The following is a 19,285-nucleotide window of genomic DNA, read 5'->3' as shown; positions in this document are numbered from 1 at the left end:
GGCAAATTACTGGAAAGAGCTCATTCCTTCTTACGTTTCCAGTGTCAATGACGATATATTTCCTGAGCGGTTCAAGTGATGAACCGTCATTGCCCTGACTCAACCTGATGAATCAAACTGAACGGTTCAGGTGATAAACCGCCATTGCCCTGACTCAACATGATAGTCTTGGGCACGCAAACCGTTGAACATTTTTTTTTTTTACTTTTTGACAGTTTTCTTCGATGGAAGTCCGGGTTGAGCAATGAATAATGGCTATCTCTTCGTACCCGAAGAAGTATTGTGATGAGCGGAGCAAGGTTGATACTTGCTGACCATCTTTTGCATACGCTCAAATCATTTTTGCATCAAAACGTTATCGTAAATGTATTGATAATTGACTTCCTCAGTAAAATAGTAAAACAACTGCATAATGTGGATCGTATCCTGGCTACGTAAGTAGTACGGACAGCGCAATAGGTGTGAACTCGTGAGCTGGTCGAATTAAACACCCGTATGGCGAGTTTATTTCAGCATACATGGTCCCAGATCAAGTTGACAGAGAAGAGCATTCTGCATCAGCTGCATCGCTGAAAGCATTTTCTTCCCAAGGATGCCCATGACTAACCCCCGAGCACTCTCCAGATCTGTTGGTAGGATCGATGCAGCATCCGTAACCTTCGGCTGCAACCTGTAGCAGCTCTGGACCACCGACGAGTATGACGGATCTGAAAGCTTTGGAGAAATAACAGTCCAGTGGTGACCTTCAAATCGAATTCCACTAGTGGGAAAAGCCCACCTAGTTGTCCCGACTAGCACCATGTGTTCGCATTCGTCATATCTGTGGAAAACGCACACTGCGTTCAGGATCAACCTGCCGTCGTGTAGTCGCACTGTCGAGTTCACTTTATTTTGATCGGGACTGTTTCGATTCACCTGCCACGATAAAGAGACCAGCACTGTCAGGGAGTACCTCAAATGCACCACTATATCAGCTCTCAGTACTCACAAAGCGACAAGAATCGTCACTCCCCTCGCTCAATTGAGACAGGATCGTCCACAGAATGTCAGCAGCTTGTTTCGTCGTGCACGCCATTGGAGTGATAGTATTCGTCTCCAAGTAGCTCTTGAGAGCTTCGTGGCTCTTAGTTTCACTTCGAAATGCGACAGTCAAGTTGTCTTCAAGAGCAGGAAACTACGTCAACCCGCTGTACGACTCGACGTATTTCTGTGTTTAGCGTCATCAGATGCGCTTGAATTGCCCGGAGTTCTGCGTTCACGTCCTCGGCATACCGGCGCTTCTTATACTCCGTCGTAACTCTTGTCCATGCAGAGCTCTGATTCGCGTGCGGCTGACCCGCCCCCACTGAGTGTGACACTTCCGTAAGCACTCTATGGGTTTGCCTCGTTTTGAGAATCGCTTCCAATTGCTCCACCTCTTCCCGAAGCTTCTGCGTCTCCTCCACTCTTCTGCGCTGCAACGCCGTCGAGTACGGCATCGAGTCCAGCAACCTTCTGCTACTCTTCTTTGCTTTCTTTGATGGCGCGTCACTCATATTTGATAAGTGGCGTTCGAGTGCTCGGTTCGTTGCTTGGGGGTGAGAAAGGAAATGGCGATCGAATTGGTCGGGTAAGGACGAGAGGCAACAGATTACGCAGGAGGCATGATTACTCGTCTCTCTGATTCGCTAAAAATAAGTTGACCTCCATTGGCTGAAAATTTACCCTCTTCTTTCAACCAACCACGACCGAGCAGCTCCGATCCAGCCATCCATTCTACCTCTTCATCGGTCAACATGTCGTCCGACTCGCGCGCCGTGGAGACGGCCCTGGCGCGCAACTTGCTGTCATCGGTGCTCGCTTTAGCTTTTCCCAATGACTTGGAGAGTGATTCCGCTGCTTTGGAGACCTTTTTGACGCAACAGGTGGCTCTGCGCGAGGCTCTAGAGCGCCACAATGTGTTCGGACTTGTTACGGACGGGAAGGCTCTGACTAAATGGCAAACCAGGCTGTTACAACTCGTGGAGGGCTCGTCAACCTCTCGTCGCGTTGGATGGGAACTGCTGCACACGACGATGCGTCAGAGTCCATTGGAACGACTCGAAGCACTGGCTGTGAAGCTGCTAGAGCGCGTCGTGAAGGTCTTGAAGCAGCAGCAATCGAGTAAGACGCAGGACGACGAGGCGGAGCACTCTGCAGCTGCTGCCTGCGGCGTGGCTCAAGCTCTACTGCTCCATGTGGACAGGTTCAACCCGGACACACGTCGGGAGGTTCTGGAGCTGCTTGGCAAGCTGCTCCAGCCTCTAGTAGCGCTACTACGCCAGACCAGCAACGCCTCATTGGTCATTGCTCAGCTGGAACTCATTGTCACCTTGTTGCGTGCATCTCCTAACTCACTGAGGAGCTATGCCATGAAGATCGAGTCGGCATGTGTGGACGTCCTGTTCCCTTCCGTTGGAGGTGACAACGATGAGGTGGCTCAGAAGGCGACGGAGTGTCTTGCGCTACTGTGCAACGCATCAGATAAACCTCAGCAGGTGTGGACTCAGATGGCTCAGAAGGCTTTAGAGGCGGCACATCAACAGCTTGACTTACTGGCAGGCAAACGCTCTTCAACCCCTTCGACCGAAGGAGTGACGGGCAAGAAGCTGTGGGTGCAGGGGGCTGCCAGCCAGCAGCTGCCGATCTACCAACGTGCCGAAGTGACGCTGACCAGAATGTATCGTGCTTTAAGCGCGTTGCACGAATCACTGAGCGCTCGCACTGCTACGCTTAGTCGTGGACAGATATCCGAGCGTGAAGTGCAACAGGTTCTACCAGAAATTATTGTCTTTGCTCGACGTGCAATGGGCGTGCGTGCACACGAAGTGGGAAAACACACGGGAGTATCGGACGACGGTGTTCGTCTCCCCATTAGCGTCGTGTACGCTGTGATACCGCGTGTGCACGCTCTAGCCCTGCGTGCTTTAAGTGCGTCGGTGGAACGTGCTGGTATCTGTGCTCTGCGTCATGCTAGTAAAATCACTCGTGTTCTATTGCTTGCTGCTGAGAGCGTCGGTGACGGTGAAGACCTTCAGGCTTTGGCTGATACTACAGCGGTGTGTGCCCGTCGTCTGGGTGCCAGTACAGTCGAGAAACTTGGTGTGCCATTGCTGAACGAGTTGGTCACGCGTTGCAAGCGTAGTCTGGATGACAAGACGAGCAGTACGAGCTCCTCGAACAGCGTGGCTAAAGCTCTGGCAGCTCAGCAGAACGACTCGAAGAACAGTGGGAACAAGAGCAAGAAGCGGAAGCGTCAAGCTGCTGCGGCTGCGACTCTCGCGGCGCTGAATGGAGGCAATTCGGCTGGCGCTCAGACGAGATTTGTGTCTATGCGTGACGAGACTGTCGTTGCATTGACTCTTGAAGCTGTGCTGACGGCTATCGCTGGCTGCGTGAGTGTCTATGGGTGTTTGTTGCCAGAGGAATGTCGTTCTTCGGCCAGTGAGCTGGCACTCAAGGCTGTTCAGCACCGATATGCTGTGGGAAGCCACGCCCAAGCTGCAGTTGACCCGGTGGCGCTCGCTTTGCTATCCGACGCAGTGACTGCTGACTTCTCGGGCTCTCATGCTGCTAGCTTGCTTCATGGACTGCAGTACTGGCAGCGTCGCATTGTTGGCAGCGGAGGCGCTTCTTCGGTTCTCCAGTTGGTTGCTCTCAACGCTGGTGAGGCCATACTACACCCACGTGCACCCCCAATGGCTATTTCCTTTCAACAGGGAAGTAAGAAGGAGCAGGTGAACCGTAGCTTTGGAAACTACGCAAAAACTACGAAGGAGTCTTCTGTTCTGGGGGATGCTATGGACTGGGACGAAAACGAGAAAGATGAAAGTGAGGACGAGAAGGTTGAACAGAAGGAAGAGCAGGAACCGACGAAGATTGAGGCACCCACTGAAGAGAACGATGAGGAGGACGAAGAGGAAGAAGATTACGACGATGCTCGACCTCAGACTTCTAGCGAGACGAAACCCATGGAAACTGAAAAGGAGGAGGCTCAAGATGAGAGCGATGATGAAGAAGAAGAGGACGATGAACCAGATGCGAAACGTGCCAAGGACAGTGATAATGAGGAGAAACTTGTCGCTACGGTTGAAGCTGACGACGACGATGACGACTTCCCCGACATCGTCGTGGATGATGATTAGAGCTCAACACTGGCCTGCACTTGTCGTGTATTGAGTGGAGCACACAAAGGCTATACCAAGCATGCAATGTCGAGATGTATTGGCTGCACTTCAATAGACTTTTTGATTGACTTTCACTTTTATAAACCAACGTCATGTACCTAGGGGCTGAGGTGCAAGTATCCCTCATCTTCCCGTGAGCCCGCTGGAAGCAGAGGCGAGCTCATGGACGCATCCGCGTCCAGCAAAATCTCGTCATCCTCGTCGCTGGTAGCACTCATTCCTGATCGTGTTTTAGCCCCCGGTTTGCCTCCATTTGCTTTATATTCCGCCGAGGAATTATGTTGCACCAGCAGCCCAACGCCAACAGTGATCGAAAGCAACGCCAATGGGTAAAATACTTTGTCGGTTGTCGGAAATGGTTCGTCGTCGTTCTGATAGAAAATCGCGCCTCCAACAACACTGAACGTGATCCAACAGGCTTGAAAAATGGGGAACACAGTCATGATATCCCCCAAAGCCGTAGCCATGTTGAGGAAATGAGTTTGCACAAGGATGCAGACAAACATTCCGCCCAGGAAAATGTAGGTAAGACCGTACTTGAACTGGTTCTCACCCTTGAGTGTAAGAGCAATCATAATAGCCGAACACTTGGCCAGCAGCACCGTCATGGCTCCCACAATGCCGGAGCAGATAGCGTAGTAGTATGGCACACGAGACTCCCGAGCCGCAGCCTCGTCGTCAGCTGCAGCGTCTTCAGCATTTGTCGAATCAATCAATTCCCGTAGTTCTCTGCTCATTGCAGGAGGATTCACGAGCCCCGTAGGTAACGGAGCAGGCGAAGTGGTGACTTGCAGAAGTTTTACTTCCATATCCAGAAGTCTTTGTTCAAGTCTCTCAACCCGAAGCTCAAATTCCTAAAATTGAATGACAACCAAAACATTAGAATTGCCCACCACAACATGCACATTTTTCGCTAGAGCGAACCTTCATGAGCTTCTTCTGTCGCTTGTTGGACCAGTACACTTGGTTTTTCAGTCGGTTGGCAACTGAGCCTTTGATGGTGGCTAGCATGCTAACGGTGCAAACCCCAACACAAGTGATGTACACCACGAAGGCTGCAACAACGCAAAATTGTCAACCACAAGCCTTTACAGTGACAGTGACAGCCAAAACTTACGCGTTCGGACAAATCTCAGCTCGAGCTCTGGCAGTGGGTACTCGACATTCGGCTCGGCAATGCATGCAATCATCACCACGCCCATAATCACGAATAATACGCCACCCACATCCGTCTGCGCAGGAAGGAAAAAGAAATAATCAACCCAGTTAGACAAAACGAAATGGCAAATGGCAATTCTAGGATACTTTTTTGCATTCCCCTCACCTTGTAGAGTCTCTCCCCGTTTAGACACTGGGCAGTGACAACATTGGCGACGAGAGTTGCGCCGCCGCCCAATGCCGCCACAAGCGATTGTGTCGCAAAGCCAAAGGCCGCGAAGTCACCGACGCTACCGAGCACAACGAGTGCGAAGCCGACCCACCACACGGGGCGGCGGATGTAAGGTCGTCGTTCGCGCACGGGTCGGGCGGCCTCGTTCGAGTGTGAATACTTCTGGATGTTCACGCCCAGATTGGACACGATCGAGGCCACCACAGCCAAGCCAGCGCCGAAGGCCTCCCACGTCTGCATCGCCGATACTGACTGTTAGGAATGACGGTCAGACTGTTGAGAAAAGACCCGATTTTGTCAATTTTGGGTTTAAAAGCGCTAAATTGGGTTCTGGTGTGTGGCACTTCAACGTGACTCAATCGGGAAACGGCCGCGCGACTATTTTTGACAATCGAGCTGTTTTCCCATTTTGGGCGCGTCTTCTGCATCTGACGCCTCTTGGTGCGCATTTCGCTGGGTGGGAAAAGTGCAACAGCAACAGCGGACGCAGCAGTCCGTGCGTCGGTCGAAGCTGTGCGCGGCAGCGTAAGATGAATCGCTACAAAGTCACCAAACAGCTAGGCGATGGCACGTATGGGTCCGTTCTCAAAGCCGTCAATCGCCAGTCCGGAGAAGTGGTTCGTGCAGCGTTGGCAACAACAGATCGGGAAAAAAATGTTAATGAACCGTTTTTGGGCTGATCTTTAGGTGGCGATTAAGCGCATGAAGAAGAAGTTTTACTCATGGGAAGAGTGCATGCAACTACGAGAAGTCAATGTACGTGTAGATGCCACGTTGCATAAAGCGATGGCCATTTCATGACAATTGCTATTGCTTTTTTATAGTCGCTGAAGAAGCTGAACCACCCTAACATCATCAAACTCAAGGAGGTGATCCGTGAGAATGACGAGCTGTACTTCGTGTTTGAATACATGGAGTGCAACCTGTACGACACAATGAAGAAGAGGGATCGGCACTTTCCAGAGTCCAAAATACGCAACCTCATGTACCAGATGCTCCAAGGGTTGGCTTTCATGCACAAACACAGCTTCTTCCATCGAGATATCAAGCCTGAGAACATGCTGGTCAAAGGTGATACCGTCAAAGTCGCAGATTTTGGTCTGGCAAGGGAAATCCGCTCGAGACCGCCTTTTACCGACTACGTGTCGACACGTTGGTACCGAGCTCCAGAAGTTTTGCTGCGATCTACAACGTACAACTCGCCGATTGACGCGTGGGCCATGGGATGCATCATGGCCGAGATGTTCACACTACGCCCGTTGTTCCCGGGTAGTAGTGAAGGAGACCAACTGTATAAAATCTGCTCAGTACTGGGAAATCCAACACACAGCACGTGGCCGGAAGGTATGAAGCTCGCTGCGCAGATGAACTACCGGTTTCCGCAGTTCGTACCGACATCACTAGCTCAATTGATCCCCCATGCGAGTCCAGAGGCGCTTCAACTGATGACAGATCTACTCAAGTTCGACCCAAATCAGCGACCAACATCAAGCCAAGCTCTGCAGTATCCGTTTTTCCAGGTAAATGTGAACGTCGCCACACCGTTGACTGTATCAACTCCTAGCGGAAACAGTCAGCAGCAATATGAACGTGCAGAGTCGACGGAGAAGCTGGCAACATTCACTCCACCTCAGAAATCAGCAGGAAGTCAACGGAGCGGCAGTGGACAGTATGGAAGGAACCAACAGCCGGTGGTGGATGTCGGAGCGTATAGCAGTTTACGGCAACAGGCTTCTGTTGCATCAGCGTCGTCTTATGGTATACCGCGGGTACCTCAGCGGAACGCGATGGCAGCAGCAGGCAGTAGCGTTCTCACAGGCGGGACGCCAACCGGTCTGGGTCTAGATAGTGGCAACATGGAAGGCAGTCGCTACACACGACAAGCAAGATACGCTCCAGGCATGTCGTACCGAGGTGAAGGTGATGGAGCCAAGTACTCAGGTGGAAGGCCACCGTATGTGCCCGGTGGACTCCCATTAGGCTCCACTGCTGCTGTTGGTGGAGGCGTCGGTGGGTCCGGATTAAGCGGCTATAGCAGACACAAATATTGACTCGCAGAGAAGAAACGGAAGCGCATCGATGTGGACGATCACCAAGTGGATCTCAATCTAAGAGATCATCACGCGTGTCGTGCTAGAACGCGTAGATAGAGAGCAGGAAAGACAACAATGCTGTCATCAGTTAGTCGAAAGGAGGCCAAGTCAGTAAAGTGAACGCTACGTAGTCTGTGGCAAGGCAAGGCAAATCGACTGGACAGCAACAATCAACAACGTAAGCCACTATTTAGATCTCCCAATGTCTCTCTTATCACTCTCTGTGCTAAAAAGTCTCATTGGCTTGGATCTTGTGCCGCTTCCTTCGTCTATTGCTGCACACCGGCGCCAGCAGCAGCCTGATCCATGATCTCCTTCTCCACTTGCGCCATCTTGACACCTAGTGTGCTGTAGGCCTGCATGTACTTGCCCGAGCAGCGGTCGATGCAGCTCATCTCGCCCACGTTCAGTTGGCCGTCGTTGTACTTGAACTTGCACTTCTGGAAACACACGCGCGACAGACGCTCGAACAAATCCGCGTAGGACGCCATCTCCACTTTGGCCATCATAAGCTGTGACTGCTGCGAAGGCTGCTGGGGCACACCCGGTGCCGCGCCGCCCATCATACCGCCGAAGTTCATGGTGCTAATTGATGCTGAAGGGCCTCTAAAATGATGGATGTGGTGGTGTGGACACAGTATATGCGATTAGGTAGGTTCTTTCAAACCTGTTAAACTGCTTTAAATTGAAGTATGCCATGATTACACGAAGCGACGCGAGCACTTGTGTAGCCATGCGCATTGAGAACGAGGATGAACTGCAACTTATTGTGGCGGACGAGCAGCTCTCAAGTCTTGAGGATGTAGTGAGAAGCATGCCGAGAGCACAATACCTCAACGTGGCGGTGCGTACAGCAGTGGAGATTATTTTGTTATGCAAATACTTACTTGGATTGATCAGTTCAACTGTATCGGTAGTTTGCGTGAACTGGAGAAGGTATGCAGCTCAAATTTTAGTTCATTTTTTTTTCACCACGGTATAGTTAAAGGTGCATTCCTTAATTGTTGCAGATGAAGGAGCTTCGCAGTCTCGACGTCTCGCACAATTCTGTCGAGAGTTTGCAGGAGGTGGCTACGCTATCAAACCTCTTGGTGCTGAAGTGCTCAAGTAACCAGATCGCCGATCTGAGCTGGATAGCGGGGTTACATTGCCTCGAGGAGCTCTGGATAAGAGGCAACCGCATTGAGAGTGCGCAGCTGGCTCATTTGCAGCAGCTCACTTCGCTTCAGACGCTGGTTATTCACCCGAACCCATGTACTGAACGAGGCGACTATACGTGCGGCTTCAATTATGGTTTTTTGCATTTGATGGTGATTCTGTAGCGCTAACGTGTGTGTCTTTGGACCCTGCGGCAGTTTGGCGATTCTTAAAGTTCTTCCGTGGCTGCAGCGAGTTGATACGGTTAGCATCACGGAGGAACTTCGAGAGGAAGCGAGACATATAGAAGAAAGAGAAGATTTGGATTCTGGAGCAACCGATTGCTCACTTTTCTCTCTATCAGAGCGTTCTGATGGTAGACACGTCCTATTGGGTGTAGTTTTCTTACCGAGGTTAATCACTATGCATTTTTTTTTAATCTAGATCCAAGGTCGAACGAAGATTCAGAAGACATATTAACCACAGCACTAGCACCGCCTGCTCCATTGAGTAAGCCAGCGAAGACAAAGAAACAGGTGTCCTCGCTGGTTTATTGATAACGTCCTAAGAGTCTTTAGAAGTCTTGGCTAATTGGACTTGTTTTCGACGAGTCCACAGATGACAGCCGAAGAATTTTTGCGAGCCTTTCCAGTTCAGGACTTCATTCCTGTCGACAACAATGAAAAATCAACGGAGATACTGGAGAGCCAGTCGATGAGCGCTGAAAATGAAAATGCGCTGCAGCCCAACATTGCAGATTCTCTTGTATCTACTCATGCGAAAATCGATGGCAATCGGAAAGATAGTGCTAAAGCTGAACAGGGAATTGTTACCAATGGAAATTTGCTGCAGAGTGACAACGGAGTCCACGATTTACCAAAAACGGGGGATGATGCCAAGCCTTGTGGAATATTGGACTCGGTGCTGACGCTCCCAACATTTGACAACAATAGTTACCTCAAGAGGAAGATGCCTTTGTCTCAATTACCCGGCACAAGCAAATCAAAGCAACGCTCCAAGGCCAAGTTAGCTACAGCAACACCTACTGAGCAAACTGTACCGATTCACCAAGAGCACGAGTATACTGTAGCGTATCCGAACAGCACAGTGACTGCCGTTCAGGTGCGGCGTGATGGCTCAGCGATTGCTCGGTGGCCTTCTGGGAGCGTAGCGATCAGCGTCGACTTCGAGACTTCAGCAGATCGTAGCGGATACCGAGTTTACGCAGCTCATAAGGATGGCCAGTTAGCTTTGAGCTTCGACCCCGCGGGTGTGGGATTTTTGAATGCTTATCCAAGTGGGAAGACATTACTATCGACGACGTCCGATGGAAATGGATTGCTATTTGACATTGGCTCTGGTGCAATTCTTCGTCAATGGGATGCAAAAGGTAACCTTCGAGATGGCACGTGTCAACCAGCTGATACTCTGGGAAGCGAGCCTGACGGTTCAATGCTTTGCCGTCTAAGCGAGCACCTTGCTGTTCGCATCCAACTCGCACACTCAGGAACGGCTCAGCCGGAACGTACCTGCAACATGAAGCAAGAAACCAATTCCACAGTGAACCCGATCGCGCTGCAAATTTATTTCGCAGGAGCAGCAGGGATTCGTCACGTATTCGCAAATTCTGCTAACCGAGCCGAACGTTGCAACCCCGATGCTTGTGATGATGCGCTTGGGAGATCCTCGTTAAAAGGAGGCATGGCTAAGGCTGCTAGGCCAAAACCACCGCCTTTAGAGCACACCGATTTATTGAGTAGTATCCGCGCTGCAGTTGCTGGTCTGTAAGTGTGGACAAGCAATCTGATGAATACTACTTCTACTATGTTGGTTGCTTTGCTATAAAAAAGGGTACAGTTATTCAGATTAAGAAACCGGTTAGCTGCCCAACGTCATGCTTCGTGTCGAATGCAACGCTCTCCGTGCTAGAGATGGAGACTGTTCCCTTTGTGGTTTTGGCTACCCCGCTCAATGGCGGATACTCTTCGCTCAGAGCGACCTCTGTAGCGTTGGCTCGTGCGCGCCATCGAACGATAACCAACGCCACCACAAACGCGATCATAGAGATCGCCACAGTCGCGATCCCGATAATGGCGACCGCTGTAGCAGATCTGGAAGCAACAATGTTCTCGGGTTGTGATGCAATCATTGACGCTGGCTCAGCGCGAAATGACAATGGGGGGCTTGTATCTTGCGCTGTTGGAACCGGTTGCGATTTCCAATTTTTTTTCAGATGAGAAGTCGAAATGCTCGGTTCATCGTTGAGGATCGGACTTTCAGGTTCTTCATCAGCAACTTGTCTAACGACGGGTTCCTCAGTTTGAAGCGAGATTTCATATGGGTAAAAGACGGGTTCGATCATAGTCGAAAAGTCCAAGTTGCTCGTCTCCAGCCGTAGCTCATCCAACGTTTTCTGGTCGGCGGTCTTGTAGATTGACTGTACCATGAAGACGTCACTTCCGATCGCTTTCTGTGCCAGTTGCACCTCGTACGTGTACGGACGACACAAGTAGATATCACAGCGACCGGTAGGCTCTACAACTGAGAGCTCACAACCATCGACCGAGAAGAGGTAGCTCGTAATACTGCTGCTTACACGCTTGCGAATGGAGTTGATGTAGTGAAGACAGAATCCTGTGGTCACGGTTCGAACGTAGTTACTTTGGTAGCGCACGGCATCAAGAGCGACTTGAGCAGTTTCCAGCGTCAGTGGTACGAACTCCCATGCAATCGCATCAACCTCGAGCTGCATGTCGTCGGCGACAAGAGGCAAATCGATGGAATCGGAGACCATGTCTAACTGATGTGTTGTGTGGTTTATTGACGAGTTCGAGAATCCTGCTGAGAATGCATTGAACGGTGGAGAGCTCACTGCGACTTTTGGTGCCACCAGAGATCTATGCCGTGCACGGATCCTTGTTGTTGTTTACCTCTACTGATACCGACGTTTGAACGCATAATTATTACTTCGAGGTAGAATGCAGTGGGAAACAAGTGACCGAAGAGCTACGTCTCTTGATTTCAACGAAGTTAATTCTTACGCATAAGCTACTTCAACCGAAGAACTCTACTTTGTTCAAGTCCGGTTTGGTGTCTGCACCAGGGATGCTGTCCCTACTAGTCACCGAGAGCGTGTTCTCGGTAGTAATGAGGGTACTTCGTAAGGGTGAATACTCTCGGTTCGTTTCGTCTTGATTAGTATTGCTTTGTGCACGCCAACGAACTACAATGATGGCGATAACGAAAGCAACAGCAGCCACCGCCACTGCGACGATCCCGACAATTGCAATTATGGAAGCCTCTTCAGACTCAGTACCAACAGCAAGAGCTTTCTGCATTTCCATGAAGACTGGCTCAGCTCGGAGCGACAGCGGCTCAGCGGTGGCGGACTGTGAATCCAAGACGTTGTTCGCGCCGTTAGTCCACGCAATCAGTTCATCATCATCGAACAAATTCGATCCTTGCTTCAAACTACCGTCTTTATCTTGCCATGCTACCGGTTGCTGGCTTTGAGGCGGAGTATCTGCTTGTTTAATGACGGAATCGACTCTGGTTCCTGTGTCTCTTTCCGAGACTGTGGAGAAGTCTAAGTTGCTGTCTCCTCGCAGCTCGGTTATTGACTTTTGGTCGACCGTTTGGTAGATTGATTGCACATTAAACATGGTGCTTCCAATCCCTTTTTGCGTGAGTTGCACCTCGTACGTATACGGCCGACAGTTGTAAATATCACAACGTCCTGTAGACTCAACTTGGGAAAGCTGGCAACCGTCGGCCGAGAACAAGTAGCTTGCGAGACCACCACTCATTCGCATTCGAATACTGTTGATGTAGTGCAAACACAAGCGTGTGGTGACAGGCTGAGCGTAGTTTTTCTGGTAGCGAACGGCGTCAAGGGCAACTTGTGCCGTTTGTGGAGTCAACGGAACCGTCGTCCACGCACCCGACATCGTATCAAATATCCACGAACCACTGTCGCTTTCTGTCTTGGATGCGACGCTGTCATCGATAGAAGGCCATTCAGGTGCGTTCTGCTGCACAGTGTCATCAAGGAAGACGTCGTCGGAGCTGGAGCTTGTTCCATCACAGCGATCGTGGTCTTTTAACGCTGAAGAATCAATAGTCAAAACCTCCTTTGGGTCTTCCGGAAATGCCGGCATGGTGGCCGCCTCAGCGCTTGCTGGTTAGCCTGCCGCGTTAGAAATGCGAGGATCTTCTCGCGGCACTTTGAAAGTGACTGGTAGCACTTGAAGCAGCATGGAATTTTACGTCTCTTCGGCCGTTGTCGGACAGGCGCCGATATCATGACGGGCTCCAGCTCTCTCTTCCGACCACATTTCTTCGGTGTTCTCCCATTCTTATGGCTTGGCTCCGCCGGAATACAGGCACTGCACGTGCATGCGACCACGAACGGGGATCAAAATTACTGTAAGTATCTGGGATCTGCGGGTTACTTCTCATTCCTTACACTGTTCGATCTTCCCTCGTCGCCATTGATTATTGCCGCCTTCAACTTTGTTCTAGCCTCCAATCAGTCTCTAGATGGATCAAAATGGTCATTGTGTGCACGATTTTGTGATCTGAGCTGTTGTTGCCTGATAGTAAATTTTTGATGGTAACTGTGGAAGAACTTCAAGACTGTCGGAAAAAAACTAAACCCGGTTGAAAAGAAAGTCACCGCTCATATTGTGCAATTCACATTCGCTGCCTCCTCACCTGCTGCTTGTTTCTCGGCTCATTCCTTCATATCGCAGTTGTTGTTGCCGTCCAATTTTACTTCTCGCGAGTGTGAATGGGGTTGTAGCGGACGCGGTCACGACGTCCCTGGTGCATCTTTAGAACCGCCACACCAGCCAGCACCACAGTGAACACGCCCAACATAGCGAACACACCGGCAACGGATCCCTGGCCCTGTGTCTCATCCACCCCCTTTTCCACTGCAAAATTCATCGCCGTCTCCTGCCACGGGCGCTCTGGGTGGTGGCTTAAAATGTAGGCGTAGCGGTCTTTAGTCTTTCCCGTATTCTCATCAAACAGCGGGGTACCTCCCGTGTACATCCTCGTTGCTGCGTCGCCATACTGATTGAGTCCATTGGCTTGAATCCACGCGTCCACCTCCTTCTTCTCATTCTCCGACAGAGCTAGATAAACAAACAAACACCCACCAGTTTAGAAAAGAGTTAATAACTAACGGATAAAAAAGAAATGGAAGAATGAAATTGCATTTCTTATCACTGCCATGTCGTCCCTCCCTATACGAAACAAAACAACACAGCACGTTTACGTACTTTGCTGCACGGCGCTCTGGACCATTCTCTCTCCGCTGCTAGAGGCAGAGGACGAAGTAGAGGTGGAAGATTGCGTCGTCGTCGCCGCCTCCTCGGCCTTGATGCTTGTGACCTTAAGAGTGCTGGTCCACGACTGCTCGAAGATCTGCACCACGAAGTCTGATAGCTCGCAAGACGACAAAGTGGACGCCGAGCACTCGCCGTCTGAGTCCGTGACGTCGCAGCCGCTGATGTGGAAGCGGTAGTTGGTACCGGCCACGACTTGCGTCTCCAGCGACGTCACCTCAGTGAAGCACACGCGTTTGTCGCCTACCGACTTGGAGTAGCTGCTGCCACTCAGAGCAGTGTCTAGCAGCTTTGTGTTGTCCTCCGTCACGTTGGCAGAGTGCCAACTACCAGTCATGCCGATAGTAACGACGTTGCGCGCCGCTGCGAGCGCGGGGACGGCCACCAGGAGGGAGAGAGTTGCACGCATATTGGATACAATTGTTACTGAGAGCTGACTGGGCCTGAGTATGCCACGAAGACTTGTGACTGTTAGCTGGCTTTTTCGAGAGTGAACCAGAGATTTGGGTGGCGGAATTGCCAGACGGGATGGCTGAAATGATGGGGTCAAATGGCGTGAATAACACGAAACAACAGAATTTGAGGTTTGAGCCCAAGAGGGTGTGGGCCACATAAAATAACCGAGCACCCTTTTTACCGGTATTAGTAAACGCGTTCGTGGTGGGAAAGCTACCGGTAGCTTCCGGTAGCTACAGTACTACTGTAGGTACTGTCAGTGCGGTAACTTACAGCCGGTAAGGGAAAAATGCTAATTCGGGGTTGAGGTACCAATTAGGGCGGTTCGTTTGGCCAACGAAAGTCTCTAGTTTTGCATTTGAAAACAAACGGATGCTAGTTAACATTTTTGAGTTTTTGAGATAATTGCCTTTAAAGTCGACCCTTCGTTTTTCGTACTTAAGTGACTTTTTTCAGAGAGGGATTTTGTCAAATCTCTAAATTTAGAGGAGGTGTATCAGTGGTAAGAGGCCACAAAGGTGGAGCTCGCTGCGCTCGCAGACACCGCCACAGCCACAGAGAATGACTCTGTGGTAGCTCACGATGACCAACAGTGACACTAGCGCTGGAAGTGGAGGCGCCCGTGAAGACAGCGAGTGGGGCTCAGACTCAGAGGAAGAATGCTCATGCAATAACGAGATCCAGACAAGTAACAGTGAAGTTAACGAAGATTCCAATACTGTGGCAACTAGCATCAATTTGAATGACGGTGAGCTTTGCGAGCTCGTCACTCGTCTTATTCAAGAGGATCCTTGCAACAAGAAGTGCTTGAAGGGGAAAGCCATGGAGTTGGAACAGTTTCTGTGTTCGCTATCGCAAATGACCAGCGGGGAGAAGAAGCAGATCATCAAACCGACGTTGGCAGTCCTCAAGAAGACGGATACCGTGCTGCGTCATCGGGATCATGGCCTACGTGAGCAGTTTAACTTTTATCTGCCATTGATCGGACAAAATGTGTCGAACGGCGTGGTGCAACTGTTACGGGATATCGACTGCTACGGTTACACGCTACAGGAAGCGTATTAACGATGGCATTTTCTCAGTAAAAGCCCATGGCAATCTTCTCAACCAAAAACGCTAGTGCTGTAGATCTCCGCTGGTTGGTTTCGTGGTTCAAGAGATTCACTGTTTCTGTGGGTGATGACGTGCCAGTGCGAGTGCGACGTAAAGAAACGAAAGAAGGAGAGATCAAGATGTACTACAGTAACGCAGAGTACCCACTTTTGCCGGCGTATTTTACGTGGGACCAATTGTACACTGTAATGCACAACTACGTGGAGGAGATAGCACTACGAGTCCGTGAACCAAGACCAAGCAGGTTTTGCCAATACCTGACGAAGCTTTGTCCAACTATTTGAATTCGCTCTCCATGTTCCAACGTGTGTGGCCTTTGTACCATCTACTGGTCGCGGATGAAGAGTGGAGCTACAGCAGCAGAGACCGAGGCTTTTGGTGAGCATACGACAGCGGCACGACGTATGCGGTATGGGTGGATGCTAGAATCAAATTGTTTTATGGACAGTATCGGGTGGATACTAACATCGTTTGGTTTTACAGGGAAGAATACAAGTCTGATCTCTCCTCAGCCGACGACACTTAGGCCGTGATTATCATTGATTTCAGTCAGAACCTTATACTGCCTAGTGTGAGCAACACACCGTCGCAGTCGTACTTCCTTTTGCTTCGGAACGTGAACATGTTTGGCGTATTCTACGCAAACAAGAACATCCAGTATAGCGACGTGTACGACGAGAGTGTGGCTGTAAAGATACCGATGAAGTTAATTCGATGCTGCACCATTTCATCAGCCAGATCGTCGTTCCTGCGGGGTTCCAGAAGCTCACCTTTTACGCCGATAACTGTGGCGGACAGACCAAGAACAATTTTGTCGTGCGGATGCTTCTGGCACTGGCACATACGTCGCTTTTGGATGAAATCAATCTCAAGTTCTTTGTCGAAGGCCATACAAAGAATGCTGTGGATCGAGGGTTTGGTCACGTGCAAAGGCAAATTGCTCGAGCTGATGCGTGGACAATGAACCAGCTTCTCGGTGTTGTGAAAGAAGCATCTTCGTCGTCTGCTCTTGTGCACATTCCAAACCAAAACCCAATTTTCAAAGTGTACCGCGACGCAATGGAGGAAGCATACAAGAAGCTGAAAGACATTCAAAAGTACCAAATCTTTACGATGCGAGAGATCAATCCTGGTGTTGTGCCATAAGGGTCCATACTCTGACGAGATGACCCAGGATCTTCGCCGTGTGTACGACGGTATCACTACGGATGCTACCCGCGTGCACGTCCTACTAACAATGCACCTAGAGCCTTTGCAGAACCCCCCCCCCATCCCAAATTCCGGGAAGATCCAGTCCTTCTACAATAAGGTCCGCCCGTTTGTTTCGGAGGAGTTCTAAAATGATCCATTGTACGACCCGCCGAACGACGAGGATACGAAGAGCAAAGCAGATTCAGGAGGATCGACAGGCCGCGTCTAAAAAGAAGAGAGAGAGAGAGAGAGCGAAGCTGCCGCTGCAGCAGCGAAGATTGCAAAAGAGACTCCCAGAGTGACTGGGACCACTGGGGAGGCTATACAGACGGACGGACGTGATGACCAGGGTACTACCCCGACTAGTAGTGAGATTCCTGACGGGAAGTCCGTGCTGCGAGCCAAGAAACGCCCTCGCAAAGAAACTGGATAATCCTTTGCAACTGTTAGGACGAACGCAACTACGATTCTCCAGCGACTACGATTCTCTAGCGTAGTTCAAAATGATTCTAGTGTCCAAAATCTCTAAAAACCAAAATATACATTCGATTTTTGAAAAATCAAAACTTCAGTTACAAATTTAGCACAGAAGGACATTGAATTGAGCGCTATAAATAGCACCAATCGATTCCGTTTGAAATTTTGCACTAAGCTGACCAATAAACAAATGAAAATTCTTCGGCGAGTCCGAGGCAACTTTTTCAATACCACTTTTCTCTGAAACGGCTGAATGGAAAAAATTATTTGAGACCCTCAAGAGATAGAGGAGACGTCCCTCTTTACAACAGTGTGCGCAAATCGCACTTCAACAAAAGAATGCTAGTTAACCTATTAAATTTTAATAGTTGTGACTGGTCAATTAGAAGGTAGCATATAAGAGACAATGCCGAATCCCATAGCGAAATTAAGTCAATTGAAGAGACCACTAATTGGCAGGACTTTCATTGTCAGTGTGCTTCTTTAATCGGATTTATTAAGTTTTATGCATTGGTGCTTTCCACAACTATTATAATAAAACGTTTTAATCGCGGTCAGCTTAAAACCGACGTTAATCACTTTTTGTCTCTCAGTGTCACTGCTATAAGCATGGGACGATAAAACCTACGTCCAAAGTATACATGTAAATTTCAATGTGGTCGGTACAAGAAGTCCCGTGTTACCTGTGAGACTCAAACTGGTATTGGTGTAATATTGGAACACCTGTAAATTGGACGAAATCTAGAAATATTCTCTATATGTTAAGATTCCAACATTATTCAAGTCAGTACTGTCCTTGGAACTAGGGCAGCAAATCATGATCAAGACGAATGGAACAGAGATGTGGAAGTATCTGGTGGATACGTATGAGGGCAAGACTAATGCTGCCACACGTACCAACTAGGAGATCATCCTGTTCAACAAGCTTCAGACTGCGAAGTGTAAGCCTGAGTGGGACGTGCGTCAGCACGTGAACGGTATGTTCCTAGTCAAGGCCCAGCTCGCGGCGCTGAACGCCGATGTACAAGAACCCATCTTCACCAACATGCTGATGAGGTCGTTGCCAGCGAACGCACGTGGTGCAGTCCTCCGATCCAGTTCGCGCAGCAGTGCGACCCAGAGCGAACATATCAGCCGCCGATGGAGCTGCTGATCTTCAGTGATGGCATGAAAGGCTCGGCCACCTTTGCCCACAGTTCGTTAAAGTGATGGTCGATAGAGGGCTAGTAGACGGTATGATGCTTCGTCAGCGACGCTTCGCTGACTGCGAAGCCTGTCATATGGGAAAGGAGCGCAAGCCACCGGCCAAGAAGAGTATGGATCGCGTGATCACAAGAAAGAACGAGGTGGTCATTGCGGATCTACTGTTTCCAGATCAAGCTACTGTATTGGTCACAGTGGACAGATACTCACGATTTACCACCGTGTACCCGTTGAAATCAAGTGCGCGTCCGCAGTGAACGCTGCGATGCAGAGGTACAAAATGTGGGGAGATCGTCAGTTCCCGAACGACAAGTACGCAAAGTAATTAGTGATAGAGGAGGTGAATTCGTGAACGCCAAGATGGATCAGTGGAAGGGAATCGATTTCCTGTCAAATCCGCCTACCTCAATCCGTGCCAAAGGGCACACCAGACCCTGACGCACATGATGAAAACAATGATGACTGCATCAGGTCTGCCACCGTCGCTCTCGAAATACGTACTGAAGATGGCAGTGTACGTTCGGAATAGAACGTATCATCAGGCTATCAAAAACGTCCCTTACCGGTTGATGAAAAGCAAGAAGCCGAACTTGCACCAAATCAAGAAGATTGGCTCAATTGCATACGTGTACAAGTCAACGGGACCAGCGTGGCGTAAACGCGATGATC

General features: G+C 49.9%; 11 protein-coding genes across 12 annotated transcripts; 5 read left to right on the top strand and 6 right to left on the bottom strand.

The window, feature by feature from the left end:
- Positions 1–339: 339 nt before the first annotated feature.
- Positions 340–1,577, bottom strand: PPTG_18864 (hypothetical protein). The gene is made up of 2 exons (XM_008917042.1): positions 989–1,577; positions 340–915 (listed from the first exon to the last, which is right to left on the bottom strand). The coding sequence occupies exons 1-2, from the start codon at positions 1,073–1,075 to the stop codon at positions 505–507; spliced, it is 498 nt and encodes a 165-aa protein (XP_008915290.1). The 5' UTR covers positions 1,076–1,577; the 3' UTR covers positions 340–504.
- A 164-nt stretch (positions 1,578–1,741) lies between these two features.
- Positions 1,742–4,279, top strand: PPTG_18863 (hypothetical protein). Its single transcript, XM_008917041.1, has one exon. It carries the CDS (start codon positions 1,776–1,778, stop codon positions 4,161–4,163), a length of 2,388 nt encoding a protein of 795 aa, XP_008915289.1. The 5' UTR covers positions 1,742–1,775; the 3' UTR covers positions 4,164–4,279.
- Positions 4,174–5,861, bottom strand: PPTG_18862 (hypothetical protein). Its single transcript, XM_008917040.1, has 4 exons — positions 5,530–5,861; positions 5,323–5,437; positions 5,130–5,260; positions 4,174–5,059 (listed from the first exon to the last, which is right to left on the bottom strand). Exons 1-4 carry the CDS (start codon positions 5,833–5,835, stop codon positions 4,304–4,306), a joined length of 1,308 nt encoding a protein of 435 aa, XP_008915288.1. The 5' UTR covers positions 5,836–5,861; the 3' UTR covers positions 4,174–4,303.
- A 95-nt stretch (positions 5,862–5,956) lies between these two features.
- PPTG_18861 lies at positions 5,957–7,980 on the top strand. 2 transcript variants are annotated; one of them, XM_008917038.1, is made up of 3 exons: positions 5,957–6,212; positions 6,283–6,351; positions 6,420–7,980. In XM_008917038.1, the coding sequence occupies exons 1-3, from the start codon at positions 6,126–6,128 to the stop codon at positions 7,644–7,646; spliced, it is 1,383 nt and encodes a 460-aa protein (XP_008915286.1). In that variant the 5' UTR covers positions 5,957–6,125; the 3' UTR covers positions 7,647–7,980. The 2 variants fall into 2 exon arrangements, with proteins under 2 accessions (XP_008915286.1, XP_008915287.1); XM_008917039.1 differs by having other exon boundaries at positions 6,283–7,980.
- On the bottom strand, positions 7,842–8,422 carry PPTG_18860 (hypothetical protein). Its single transcript, XM_008917037.1, has one exon. The coding sequence runs from the start codon at positions 8,267–8,269 to the stop codon at positions 7,958–7,960; it is 312 nt and encodes a 103-aa protein (XP_008915285.1). The 5' UTR covers positions 8,270–8,422; the 3' UTR covers positions 7,842–7,957.
- On the top strand, positions 8,422–10,613 carry PPTG_18859 (hypothetical protein; the record flags this gene model as incomplete). Its single annotated transcript, XM_008917036.1, has 6 exons — positions 8,422–8,532; positions 8,589–8,624; positions 8,699–8,964; positions 9,044–9,201; positions 9,270–9,373; positions 9,444–10,613. The coding sequence occupies 6 exons, from the start codon at positions 8,422–8,424 to the stop codon at positions 10,611–10,613; spliced, it is 1,845 nt and encodes a 614-aa protein (XP_008915284.1).
- A 73-nt stretch (positions 10,614–10,686) lies between these two features.
- On the bottom strand, positions 10,687–11,619 carry PPTG_18858 (hypothetical protein; the record flags this gene model as incomplete). Its single annotated transcript, XM_008917035.1, has 1 exon — positions 10,687–11,619. One exon carries the CDS (start codon positions 11,617–11,619, stop codon positions 10,687–10,689), a length of 933 nt encoding a protein of 310 aa, XP_008915283.1.
- Positions 11,620–11,878: 259 nt separating this feature from the next.
- On the bottom strand, positions 11,879–12,982 carry PPTG_18857 (hypothetical protein; the record flags this gene model as incomplete). The annotated part of the gene is made up of 1 exon (XM_008917034.1): positions 11,879–12,982. One exon carries the CDS (start codon positions 12,980–12,982, stop codon positions 11,879–11,881), a length of 1,104 nt encoding a protein of 367 aa, XP_008915282.1.
- A 613-nt stretch (positions 12,983–13,595) lies between these two features.
- PPTG_18856 (hypothetical protein) lies at positions 13,596–14,585 on the bottom strand (the record flags this gene model as incomplete). Its single annotated transcript, XM_008917033.1, has 2 exons — positions 13,596–13,963; positions 14,111–14,585. 2 exons carry the CDS (start codon positions 14,583–14,585, stop codon positions 13,596–13,598), a joined length of 843 nt encoding a protein of 280 aa, XP_008915281.1.
- Positions 14,586–15,214: 629 nt separating this feature from the next.
- Positions 15,215–15,697, top strand: PPTG_18855 (hypothetical protein; the record flags this gene model as incomplete). Its single annotated transcript, XM_008917032.1, has 1 exon — positions 15,215–15,697. The coding sequence occupies one exon, from the start codon at positions 15,215–15,217 to the stop codon at positions 15,695–15,697; it is 483 nt and encodes a 160-aa protein (XP_008915280.1).
- A 26-nt stretch (positions 15,698–15,723) lies between these two features.
- PPTG_24419 (hypothetical protein) lies at positions 15,724–16,891 on the top strand (the record flags this gene model as incomplete). The annotated part of the gene is made up of 5 exons (XM_008917086.1): positions 15,724–15,966; positions 16,090–16,154; positions 16,229–16,240; positions 16,316–16,414; positions 16,480–16,891. The coding sequence occupies 5 exons, from the start codon at positions 15,724–15,726 to the stop codon at positions 16,889–16,891; spliced, it is 831 nt and encodes a 276-aa protein (XP_008915334.1).
- Positions 16,892–19,285: the final 2,394 nt, after the last annotated feature.

The sequence above is a fragment of the Phytophthora parasitica genome (genome assembly GCF_000247585.1).
Source record: "Phytophthora parasitica INRA-310 unplaced genomic scaffold supercont2.93, whole genome shotgun sequence".
NCBI classification, from domain to species: domain Eukaryota; phylum Oomycota; class Peronosporomycetes; order Peronosporales; family Peronosporaceae; genus Phytophthora; species Phytophthora nicotianae.
Note: the sequence above shows the minus strand (reverse complement) of the source record. Positions and strands in the feature narration are given on the sequence as shown.

What these genes read in the sequence shown, in the direction of transcription:
- PPTG_18863 (XM_008917041.1), top strand. Translation starts at nt 1,776, where the DNA reads ATGTCGTCCGACTCGCGCGCCGTGGAGACGGCCCTGGCGCGCAACTTG.
- PPTG_18861 (XM_008917038.1), top strand. Translation starts at nt 6,126, where the DNA reads ATGAATCGCTACAAAGTCACCAAACAGCTAGGCGATGGCACGTATGGG. An exon ending in ATCGCCAGTCCGGAGAAGTG is followed by an intron (nt 6,213 to 6,282) that starts GTTCGTGCAGCG and finishes GCTGATCTTTAG; the next exon opens with GTGGCGATTAAGCGCATGAA. An exon ending in TGCAACTACGAGAAGTCAAT is followed by an intron (nt 6,352 to 6,419) that starts GTACGTGTAGAT and finishes GCTTTTTTATAG; the next exon opens with TCGCTGAAGAAGCTGAACCA.
- PPTG_18860 (XM_008917037.1), bottom strand. Translation starts at nt 8,269, where the DNA reads ATGAACTTCGGCGGTATGATGGGCGGCGCGGCACCGGGTGTGCCCCAG.
- PPTG_18864 (XM_008917042.1), bottom strand. Translation starts at nt 1,075, where the DNA reads ATGGCGTGCACGACGAAACAAGCTGCTGACATTCTGTGGACGATCCTG. An exon ending in GTGACGATTCTTGTCGCTTT is followed by an intron (nt 916 to 988) that starts GTGAGTACTGAG and finishes TTATCGTGGCAG; the next exon opens with GTGAATCGAAACAGTCCCGA.
- PPTG_18862 (XM_008917040.1), bottom strand. Translation starts at nt 5,835, where the DNA reads ATGCAGACGTGGGAGGCCTTCGGCGCTGGCTTGGCTGTGGTGGCCTCG. An exon ending in ACGGGGAGAGACTCTACAAG is followed by an intron (nt 5,438 to 5,529) that starts GTGAGGGGAATG and finishes CTTCCTGCGCAG; the next exon opens with ACGGATGTGGGTGGCGTATT. An exon ending in GACAGAAGAAGCTCATGAAG is followed by an intron (nt 5,060 to 5,129) that starts GTTCGCTCTAGC and finishes ATTCAATTTTAG; the next exon opens with GAATTTGAGCTTCGGGTTGA.